The sequence below is a fragment of the Dreissena polymorpha genome, chromosome 3 (assembly GCF_020536995.1).
Source record: "Dreissena polymorpha isolate Duluth1 chromosome 3, UMN_Dpol_1.0, whole genome shotgun sequence".
Classification (NCBI taxonomy): domain Eukaryota; kingdom Metazoa; phylum Mollusca; class Bivalvia; order Myida; family Dreissenidae; genus Dreissena; species Dreissena polymorpha.
The window spans coordinates 144,524,967-144,537,385 of record NC_068357.1 but is presented as its reverse complement, the minus strand read 5'-3'; the positions used below and the strand labels follow the sequence as shown (position 1 = coordinate 144,537,385).

The following is a 12,419-nucleotide window of genomic DNA, read 5'->3' as shown; positions in this document are numbered from 1 at the left end:
AAGCAGTCTCCACATAGTGAACATTGTTGGCAAATTGAATCGCGTTTTGAGAAAACTGGGCATAATGCATGTACGTAAAGTGTCGTCCCAGATAAGCCTGTGCAGTCCACAGAGGCTAATCAGGGACGACACTTTCCGCTTTTATGGTATATTCGTTTAAAGGAAGTCTCTTCTACACGATAATCCAGATAAGGCGGAAAGTGTCGTCCCTGATTAGCCTGTGCGGACTGAGCATCTAATCTGGAACGACACTTTACGCACATGCATTAAGCCCAGTTTTCTGAGTACGCGGCTCAAATATTATTAAATTACATGATTAATAATAGAGTCATAGTTTAATGAAAAAATGTTTTATGACAATGTTTTAGTTCGTCCTTTAAGATTGATCTTCACTTTGAGGCGGGTAGACGGATGCTACACGTACGACAAAATGTGAACTTTGACCTCTAAGACCCCTCTTAGTGTGACCTCAACCTTTTAGCTAGGGGGACGAGAGTTACACGCCACATCCTCAATAGTGATATTTTGTGGTGTTATTTTAAAACTGTATGAGAAATTAAGAAGTTACACAGTAAGTTTTACAGCGTGATATTGATCTCTGAGTTGGCTAATACAGAAATCAAAACGAAAGACAACGATTTAGCTTTGTATGATCATCAGCGGTTATGATTGATAAAAAATACACAAGGGAAACAACTCTGTTTTTAATGAAGTCGTCTTCGCTGAAACACAAGTTCGTTCCCTTCCGTCTCTAAACTGTTCAATTGTTCATTACCTTTAGAAATTCTGGAAAGAAAATAAAACTAAAAACAAATAATACATTTTAAAACTCAATTTGATACATTAGATAGTATCGCTGTGTATAATGTTCTTTATTGATTTACGCGTGTCTAATAAGTGAAGAATATTATTATACAACAATTAGTCTAATATATAAATAATAAAGCGGTTAAGCAGGTGTTCAGATACACATACCAAATAATTAATTATAATTTATTAAAACTATTGCAACACAATATTAATACATAAAATGAAATTATTAATCATGAAAAGCAAACAATCAAGTATACACACAATACATACATAACATATTATCACTGATTTAATAAAAACACATAATGATAGTGGTGTGCAAAATGGCAACCACACATGAATTTAGACCAAATGCTTATAATTGCGTATTGAATATCATATGCAAATAAAGACATATTTAATATCATGGTTGTATATCAGAAGGACCATGCTAAAACTTACATTAAACTGACACTACATTCGTCTTTTTTTTTACATAAGTTGCAATTGTTTGTTTCTTTCACGAAGAGTTATTAAATTACATATGAGCGTATCTCTTTAAAATGACGTTAAATACAGTCATTCATTCTATCATAAACGTAATTATCACAATTATCGTGTTGTAAGAAACATTATGGGCGATTATCAGAAAACTATTAATAATATATCAAACCGTGTATGGCGGCCGAGGAAGTGGGAATGAGATATCTCGATAACAAGGCTTAGCCTTATTTCCCGATTACATGTAAATGTAAACTAGTATAAGTGCATTACTTTTAAACGTCAAATAGTAAAACAGCATAAAACACTTTCACCCTGAAAGAATGTTAAACGTCCCAAAGTCATATTATAATATACACTTATTATATACATTTGCACATATTTCAAATTAATTTATTTGTATGTACACCGTCGTCGAAAGGAATTGCTATGTACAATTTGCACATCGGGTCGTCTAGTATATGAACTATAACGAGTTCTGATAAACACAGACTTATTATAGAATTTGCTACCAGGGTGAAGAGGGGTGCGGTCTCTGTTATTTTATGTATTTTTAGCGGAAAAACACACGAGTTTAAAATGAAAAATTAATGTAAAAGATCCAACAACATTTATAAGACATACAGCACTTTTCCGATAAGAATCTACAGGGTACACACCGGAATGTAGAGCAAGTTATCTCGGTATTAACTAAATGTTCGATTCTTCGAGCACCGGTAGTTGACCAATATTTGGCACTTTATACTAGTAAAGTGGGACCCATTGATCATTTATTCATCATTTTCACGAACTCTGAAATACATGGAAAGCAGAGATTAAAAGCCAATAAAAAAATAATGCAAAACATGTACTGGTAACCAGTTGTAAGCAGACAACCAATTTTAAGCATACATCAAATAAACATTAATCATACGTCAAACAAACATCACATACGTTAAGCGTCACTCTCAAACACACGTTACACCAAACAAACACCCAGCTGGTCCACTGCACAAGAATCACATAACTATGCACATCTTGATCATAAAGAACTTTGTACGTATTGAGCACTGAATACATATTTTTCTGGCACTGGACCGCTTGACAATCCGCTGGATTAGGACATCACAGTAGCAACAACCAACAACATCATCACAACCAACAGTATCATTACTGTCAAAGATTTTTGATAGTATAGTTTAGCAAACTAACTATTAACTTTGAATGTAAACAAAAGTCCACCAATGTCCCTCAGATAGAAGGAAAGGACTTGAAATTTTGGGGTCTATGCAAATCACAATACTGCAAAGAGGATTACAAAGTTTATTTATCTATTTATCTATTTAATTTTCATGCTTTAATTTCTATTCTAATCTCATGCACATTTAAAAACAAATAAGAAATTATAGTCTAGATTATCCCTGATGATCGAATGTCAAATGTTAAAAACAAATGTTCTTGCTGTGCTCCGCTGTATACGTCATACATATATTCAGTTCTCAGGTCCAGTTCTTTCCAGTTACCCGATGGAACTACACAGTACACATCACTGCTACACTTTTTGAGGTTTACTATGATATGAATGCTTCCTTCTTGTCAGTGCGTTTCTCTGTATAATTTATTTGTAATTGTCTTTATGAAACTGATGGCCAATATTCAACTAGTTCTAATATGCATCATACGTCTTATTAAACTTCTATCTTCTATCCCCTTTTCCATCAACTTTCTTCATCAATATTCAACTAGTTCTAGTATGCAACATACGTCTTATTAAACTTCTATCTTCTATCCCCTTTTCCATCAACTGTCTTCATCAATATTCAACTAGTTCTAGTATGCAACATACGTCTTATTAAACTTCTATCTTCTATCCCCTTTTCCATCAACCTTCTTCATCGTAATTCTTACACCAACAAAAATGGGATCTACAAGGATATAAGAATATCCATTCAGATCATTATGCTTATGATTAATCCCTTATAACAGCTTTCAATTATACCACATTTTACTACTTATCAAAATCACATGGCAATAACATAATATTTCCGTAACATCAAGCACTACAAGTTTTACAAGAAAAACAAAACAATACAGAATGATTACTACAATAATGCAAATGTTGGACGAGAAAGATTATTGTTAAATAACATACCCCATTTAGATTCCTTCTATAAACACAACACTCTAGATGCCTCCACAATGTGGCCGACGATCAGAAATTCTGATGGCACCTCCTTCCACACAACAAACGCTCTGGTCTTAAGCCCAAATTCAACTGACTCAGAAACACACAGAAAACTCTCGAACTCTGCCATACACTAACCAGGCTTCCTTGAATAAACAAAAGTATCCCCATACCCCAGAACTGACCCTAAATTTCTCATTAGATTTGACCGCATGATTTATGATTTCAGGACTTTCAGTACTCTTGGATGTGTATCCCGCAGCCGGTTTATAGTAACATTTATACTTGCTATTCTAATTAACTATATTAACATTTACACACACAAAAAAAAACAACCCTATTTCTTTGACACACCCCCCTGCTTAAGATGAAATTCCCAATTTCTGTCTCAACCTTTTGGATTTGTGTCAAGACTAGGTTCATGACTCATGTCCCAGATTTTCGACTGAGATAATCAGCCCCGACATTTTCAGTTCCCTTTATAGCAACAACAGTGAACCGGTAAGCCTGCAAAACAAGAGCCCAACGCATGATTCTACCATTAGAATCCTTTGCCTTGTTCAGATAGACCAGTGGCATGTGGTCTGTTTCTAACAGAAACTTCTTACCATATAAGTATGTGTGGAATTTCTGTACTCCCCACACAACTGCAAGGCATTCTTTCTCAACCACCGAATAATTTCTTTCCCTTTGCAGCAATTTACGACTAGCATATGCTACCGGAAACTTACCATCCTCATGTTCTTGCAGAAGTACTGCCCCTAAACCTACATTAGAGGCGTCTGTACGTAGAATAAATGGCTTACCTAAATCTGCCATTCGGAGAATTGGTGACATCGTCACTCGTTCCTTCAATTCCTTGAATGCCCTTCCATGAGGTGATTCCCAAACCAAGGTATTGGGTTTACCTTTCTTGGTGAGGTCGGTAAGTGGTACAGCCACAGCGGCAAAGTTTGGTATGAACTTACGATAATAACCTACCAGCCCTAAGAAGGATCGAAGTTCAGTCTTGGTTCGTGGTCTTGCGGCTTGAGCTATTGCTGTAACCTTCTGTGGGTTTGGTTCCACTTTTCCGTGCCCTACTTGGTGTCCTAAGATATCAAGTCTCTCACAAGCCAACATGCACTTGCTAGGCTTTGCCGTCAGTCCAGCATTTCGCAGGCGCCCTAAGACTTCTGCAATCAACGTAAGATGCTCCTCCCATGTCTCGGTGAACAGGAACATATCGTCTAAAAAGTTATCCACTCCACTAAGGTCTTTCAGCAACATTCTCATCATTCTGCTGAAGACAGCGGGTGCGCATGCCAGTCCAAATGGCATTCTTCGAAACTGCCATAGCCCGGTGTCAGTTGCAAAGCTAGTATACTTTTTGCTTTCCTCGGAAACTGGAATCTGCCAGTACCCCTTTGACAAATCAATTCTCGAAAAGTAACGACAGTGGGATAAGCGTGCAAAAATGTCATCCTGACATGGCATTGGCTCAGCATCAAAGACTGTGACCTGATTTAACTTGCGAAAGTCCACACAAAATCTATTAGTGCCATCTGGTTTCTTCACTATAACGACTGGTGATCTATATGGTGAATCTGATGGTTCAATGACACCCATTCGTAACATCTCCTGAACTTCTTTGTTTATGGTCTCCTTCACAGCATGTGGAACAGGATATGGCCTTGAACGAATTGGATCATCTGTAGTTGTTTTAATATGGTGTTCTACCAAATTGGTTTTCCCAGGAATGTCAGTTAACACGTCTTGGAAGTCTTGAAGTAATGTTTGCAAAGATTCGCATTGTTTGGCATCTAGGTTTTCACCAAGTTTGACATCTTCAACAGATTCTGATTGTTCTATTATAGGACATTGTATCTCTTCATTAAATCGACCATACTCACTTAAACAGTCCTTCTCACCACTTGGTACCTTGTCGTCTTCAATAATGGCCGCTGCGATAATTATCAGTAATCCAGCCTGACCCGTTTCAGCCTCATTGCCAATTCTCTCCACATATTTCTTCAACATATTGGCATGGTATGTCTTCACATGACCATTGACGTCAAGTCGGTAGTCTGATTCACCAACTTTCTCTACAATTTCATATGGCCCTTGCCACTGCATGAGCAATTTGTTTCGGTTTGTTGGCAACAGAACTAGAGCTCGCTCTCCTACTGAAAATGTTCTTTGCCTCGCTTTCTTATCGAAGTGTTTCTTGTATTTTCCAGCAGATTTCTTCAGTTCTTCTTGTGCAAATTGCATTGTTTCTGCTAGCCTTTCCTTTAGGTCCAAAACGTATTCATAAACAGTTTTTACCTCTTCACTAAGGGTTTCCTGTGTCAACATCTCTCTTAATATTTGCATTGGTCCTCTTACTGTTCTCCCGTAGAGCAGTTCAAATGGAGAAAACCCTGTGCTTGCCTGTGGGGCTTCTCTGTATGCGAACAAGGCTGGCGAAATGTACTTGTCCCAGTCCTTGGGTCGCTCTGTACACATACGCTTTATCATGGACTTCAGCGTGCCATTCATTCTTTCCACTAACCCGTTACACTGGGGATGGTATGGTGTAGTCACTAACTGTTTCATTGACAACAGCCTACTTATCTCCTTCATGAGTCCAGATGTAAACTGTGCTCCCATGTCACTAAGCATTTCTTGTGGAACTCCAACTCGAGTGAAAATGTCTACTAATGCCTCTGCAACGGTTTCTGTCTCAATGTTCTTCAATGCCATCGCCTCCGGATATCTTGTAGCGTAGTCAACCACCGTTAATATGTACCGGTTTCCTCTGTCACTAACTGGTGTAATAGGTCCAATCAGATCAACAGCCACGCGTTTAAATGGTGTATCTATTAATGGCATTTCTCCCAACGGAACCTTGGAAACTTTTCCTTTTGATGTCATCCTCTGACAGGTATCACAGGAGGTACAGAAACGTTTCACATCTGACATTACACCAGACCAATGAAATTGTGACAGTACTTTATCCAATGTTTTCTGCATTCCTAGATGTCCTCCTAATAAACTCTCATGAGCTATCTTCATGATTTCATCTCGAAATTCCTTAGGGACAACAAGCTGGCAAACAGGTTCTGCCTTGTTATGTTTTGGAGACGTAAATTCACGGTACAAGAATCCATTGCGTTCATAATACCGAGAAGTATTCAGTTTTCCACACTGCTTTACCTCTTCCGACATTGCTTGTTCCCGGGCAGCTTGAAGAGTTGGGTCACTTTTCTGTGCTTCTTGAAACATCTGTGGATTCATCCCCTTGATCTGTGTTGGCACCTTTAACGGTTTGATTTTGCTTACCTTTTCTTTTGAAGCCTGAGCTCTGGTGACTACTGCTGCCTGTTCGTTCACCGTTTCATCCACTTTCTTCTCTTCTGATATGGTCGCATATTCTCCAATTGCAATATCTCTGATTCCGTCAATATTCCCCAATATCAAGTCGTATACTGGACTTTCAACACACATGGCAATAACCTTACCTGTAAAATAAGGTGTTTCCACAAACACTTTTGCCGTGGGGAATTGTCTCACTGTTCCATCAAGTAAGACACAATTCTGAACTTTCCCAGTAAAACTGTGGTTTGGTACAAGAGACCTCTTTACCACCACTGATGAACATCCAGTATCCCTCAAGACACGAATTTGTTTTCCGTTGACCCATCCTATGCACTCCGGCATATTTTCCCGAATAGGTCCATCACACGCTGCCGACATGACAGGTAATTTGTGACCACATGACAGACTTACCTTTCCTTGGGATAGGCCACACGCCGACAAACTAGATTTACTTACCTTTCGGTCATACTTGTCTTCAGGTCTTCTTCCACCTCTTGCTGGTTCCCAGCTTTTGAAACCATTACCTGAATACTGGCCTGATAGGTTACCACCCCTATGGTTGTTTGTGCCCATGGTGTTCCGACCATTTATCCTCGGGCAGTCTCTACGTAAATGTGGTCCATTGCAAACAAAGCAAGCCTTACCTTTCACACCATCTCTAGATTCATTCCCCGTTTTGCCATTGCCCTCATGGGCCTCAATATACCGATCTGCACAATCGGCCATCTCTGTTACTGAAGCAAACTTACGCTCCTTTAAGAACACTTGCAGTCCCTTTGAGCACCCATTCAAGTATTGCTCACGTAAAATCAAATCTCTTAAACCCTCATAGGTTTCGTCAGACCCAGCCTGGCACATCCAATTGGTTAAGTAATCTCCCAATCGAATTACAAATTGAGACGCTGTCTCCCCTGATTCACATTTACTACTACGAAACTTTTCCCTGAAACCATCTCCGTTGAGATTGAACCTTTTTAGCAGGGCATCCTTAAGTTTCTGATAATCATTAGCCTCAGCAACAGTGAGTCTCGAATACACATCCAGGGCACGCCCCTGCAACAGTGCACTCAAATTTGCACCCCAGCATTCCTTCTTCCATCCAGCACTCTCTGCAAATCGCTCAAATCTTTTGAGATATGCATCCATGCTATCACGCTTGTCATCAAAATTGGGTAACTTTGGCAACTTAGCCTTAGTACCACTCTCACTAGTAGTACGACTATCACCTCTCTGTGACCCACTACGTAATCTTTCCATCTCAATTTCTCTCTCCATTTCTAATTTCTTAAATTCTCTCTCTCTATTTCTCTCTTCACGCTCATAAGCTCTTTCTTTCCTTTCTGCCTCCTCTCTTTCTCTTATAAAGGAGAGCAAAGTTTCCCCGGACAAACCAGACTTTTCACCCATTTGAAAAAGATTTTCCAAATCAGACATGGTGAAAATCAAACCCAATGAATAAGGGATTTAACAAGAAAGTTAACTCTTATAATAACCTGCTGGCCCCTTTTAACAGTTTCTCCCCTTTGCCTGACCTGACCAGTGCCTGTGACCTCACACTGACCTGTAGCAAGTCCCCTTAGAGATAACAACCCAGGTATTAACAGCACAGCACACAGAGATAAAATTTCTCTTGAATTTACAGACAAGCTTTTATTTCCTCACTGCAGTATTTCTCTGTGATAATCGAATAGCATAACCCCACCCGTACTACCAGTTTTGTCAAAGATTTTTGATAGTATAGTTTAGCAAACTAACTATAAACTTTGAATGTAAACAAAAGTCCACCAATGTCCCTCAGATAGAAGGAAAGGACTTGAAATTTTGGGGGTCTATGCAAATCACAATACTGCAAAGAGGATTACAAAGTTTATTTATCTATTTATCTATTTAATTTTCATGCTTTAATTTCTATTCTAATCTCATGCACATTTAAAAACAAATAAGAAATTATAGTCTAGATTATCCCTGATGATCGAATGTCAAATGTTAAAAACAAATGTTCTTGCTGTGCTCCGCTGTATACGTCATACATATATTCAGTTCTCAGGTCCAGTTCTTTCCAGTTACCCGATGGAACTACACAGTACACATCACTGCTACACTTTTTGAGGTTTACTATGATATGAATGCTTCCTTCTTGTCAGTGCGTTTCTCTGTATAATTTATTTGTAATTGTCTTTATGAAACTGATGGCCAATATTCAACTAGTTCTAATATGCATCATACGTCTTATTAAACTTCTATCTTCTATCCCCTTTTCCATCAACTGTCTTCATCAATATTCAACTAGTTCTAGTATGCAACATACGTCTTATTAAACTTCTATCTTCTATCCCCTTTTCCATCAACCTTCTTCATCGTAATTCTTACACCAACAAAAATGGGATCTACAAGGATATAAGAATATCCATTCAGATCATTATGCTTATGATTAATCCCTTATAACAGCTTTCAATTATACCACATTTTACTACTTATCAAAATCACATGGCAATAACATAATATTTCCGTAACATCAAGCACTACAAGTTTTACAAGAAAAACAAAACAATACAGAATGATTACTACAATAATGCAAATGTTGGACGAGAAAGATTATTGTTAAATAACATACCCCATTTAGATTCCTTCTATAAACACAACACTCTAGATGCCTCCACAATGTGGCCGACGATCAGAAATTCTGATGGCACCTCCTTCCACACAACAAACGCTCTGGTCTTAAGCCCAAATTCAACTGACTCAGAAACACACAGAAAACTCTCGAACTCTGCCATACACTAACCAGGCTTCCTTGAATAAACAAAAGTATCCCCATACCCCAGAACTGACCCTAAATTTCTCATTAGATTTGACCGCATGATTTATGATTTCAGGGCTTTCAGTACTCTTGGATGTGTATCCCGCAGCCGGTTTATAGTAACATTTATACTTGCTATTCTAATTAACTATATTAACATTTACACACACAAAAAAAAACAACCCTATTTCTTTGACAATTACAACCAACAGCATCATAACAACCAACAGTATCATCAGCGCCAAGGCCCGTATTCACCAATGAAGTCTTAGAATACTGTAAGGAATATGAATATATAATATTCTTAAATTATTAATTTGTGATATTTTATTTTAATTTTAAGACATATTAATCAATCAATGTTAAGCTCTAGAAACGGCATATTTTACATGCTTATACACTAAAATAAAACTTTGAAAGAAGTTAAATAAAAAGTATGTACAATTATTAGTTTATGTATATCGTGTAAGTACCTGTTATCGAACAGCACCTATTATCGGACGTTTTGTTTTGGTTCTGTATGCACATGCGCAAAAGTGCGCATGACGTCACATTGATAAACAAATGGTCGCACATGAAGTCCATGAGCTACTTGCCTACTTAGCTTGAAACAAATGCGCCGAAAACAGGTTAAAGGAATGCATTTATTGTTATTTACACCGTGTGTGTGTTTTTTGCTATTACTTTTTGAATGCATTTATCAAAACGTGCATTTACACACCAAAAAGCATATTTCCGTTTGCAATTTTGATTGCAGCAGACGCAGATTTTTTCGCCGAGTCCGGGTCACGTGATAGTCATGTGACTTTGTATATACTGGAGTAGTATTTATGAAGTGTCGGGTAATAGGTCATGTTTACATCGGCCGCCATTTTGTTTTGTCTGCTAGAGGTGACAATAATCAGGGAATCATTGTTATAAATTCTTGAAGGTAGTTTGCTGGAAAACTTTACAGATAAATCATTCAATGATTGAACTGTTAGTCATTTGTTAAAACAAAATGTTTTTGTCATTTGAAGTGTTTCAATTTCAAGGTAATTTAACGTAAATTCTTAGGTGTTCGATAACTGGTTCGTCCACCATAATATAGATTCTAACGTTGAAAAAAAATCTTTATATGTTTTTGCTATTGGCGCAAGCTTTTTAAATAAACAATAAAGTTGCATGGTCATTGTGAAATAAATACATAATTGATACTGACATTTTTATGTTTTATCGTCGAAAATTTAGGTAGTGATTCTCTATAAACGCCAGTTAAAAAACTGGCTTTAAACTGGACTGGTGAATATGGTCCTCGTTGGTGATATGCAGCACTGCGGTACGTACCGTCGTAGCTGATCATGTTGTCCCCGTCCAGGTCCGCCTCTTTCATCATCTCCTCCACCTCCTCGTCTGTTAGCTTCTCGCCCAGGTTAGTCATCACGCCACGTAACTCTGTAGGAGAAACATGCACACAGAGTAGTCATCCTTTTGTTTTGTTTCCAATGATTTATTTTATACGTCAAAATATAACATAGATGATTATGGTAGTCTTGTGTACTCGTGTGTCTGTTCACTAGACTTATAAACAGCTTCAATAAATGTATTTAAAACTATCGTTTGACCATTTTTTTCTTATCAAGTTCCGCAAATATGTAGTGCAAAAAAACGCAAGCTGAGTGTTTCGTTATAGAATTCTGTCTTTCTTTCAAACTCGTCGCAATGGTATTCGTTGTACGTTTTGGGATATACAGGCGAGAAATTGTGAAATTTTTTGATTACTTATGCAGAAAAAGCATTACCTATATGATACGCTTCATACAGTGCTTTCGCTATAATTTTGTATAATTATAAATAATTTGTTTATAGTATATACGTCGGTCAGGTTTGTTTAATTGTAAACATGACGTATCGTTAATCTGTATCAGCAGATGGACTAGTGAAGTTGACCGTATTTCAATAAAGATATTAATTCTTAAACAGATTCATGTAGGCATGCTTGTTTAAATAACACTTTATGGACTACACAACTTATAAGAGTGTGCATTTCCAAACACTCTAATGAAGAAGTTGCATACGCATTTAATACGTACAGTCATTTTTTTATTATAAACTGGCACCTGTAAAGGTTTCCAAGTAAAAAACATCATTAATATTTAATCTTAAATCCCTTTATTACGTTTCCACTAAGGGACTAATCGGTATGAGATGGACATGTATTACGCATCATGCTAACCAACATTTACCCGACACTGACTTTTATGCGAGGATATATTACAGTAAAGTACCGCTGTAATGCTGCTTTCGCATGCATACATTTTGTATAATCTGTTTTATTTATGTATGCAAATAATATGCCACTTATTACGTGAACGAACAAAACCGACAATGAATTTAGGACAGAATTCAAGCGTTTTGTTAATGGTAATAAAAGTTAAAGGCTATCAGGTTGATATTGACGAGCTATTATTGTTGTACTCTGCATCTCTAACTTACCTGCGGGCGATATGAGACCATCTCCGTCCTTGTCGAATATCTTGAAGGCTTCTTTGATCTCCTCCTCCGTGTCTGTCTCCTTCATCTTCCGCGCCATCATCTGCAGGAACTCGTCGAACTCTATCGAACCGTTACCTGCAGACGAATACAGCAGACAAATACAACAGACGGGATATATAGAAGATACTATTTATTCGACGAACTCTGTCGTACCGTTACCTGCAGACGAATAAAGCAGACAAATACAACAGACCAATACAGAAGACTGGATATATAGAAAATATTATTATCTCATCGAACTATATCATACCGTTTTCTGTGGCGAATATATCAGACGAATTCAGCAGA

At 37.6% G+C, this 12,419-nt stretch overlaps 1 protein-coding gene across 2 annotated transcripts in view; it reads right to left on the bottom strand.

The window, feature by feature from the left end:
• Window positions 1-286: 286 nt before the first annotated feature.
• The window catches only part of LOC127871862 (calmodulin-A-like), a 29,737-nt gene continuing 17,604 nt past the window's right edge, over window positions 287-12,419 (bottom strand). Inside the window, exons 5-7 of one of the 2 annotated variants that reach the window (XM_052415125.1) lie at window positions 12,072-12,206; window positions 10,923-11,030; window positions 287-786 (exon numbers count right to left, since the gene is read on the bottom strand). In XM_052415125.1, coding sequence (XP_052271085.1) covers window positions 761-786; window positions 10,923-11,030; window positions 12,072-12,206 — 269 coding nt within the window. In that variant the 3' untranslated portion in view covers window positions 287-760. Of the gene's footprint in view, window positions 787-1,051; window positions 2,086-10,922; window positions 11,031-12,071; window positions 12,207-12,419 lie in introns of those variants that run through there. The other variant, XM_052415124.1, reaches the window with a different exon arrangement.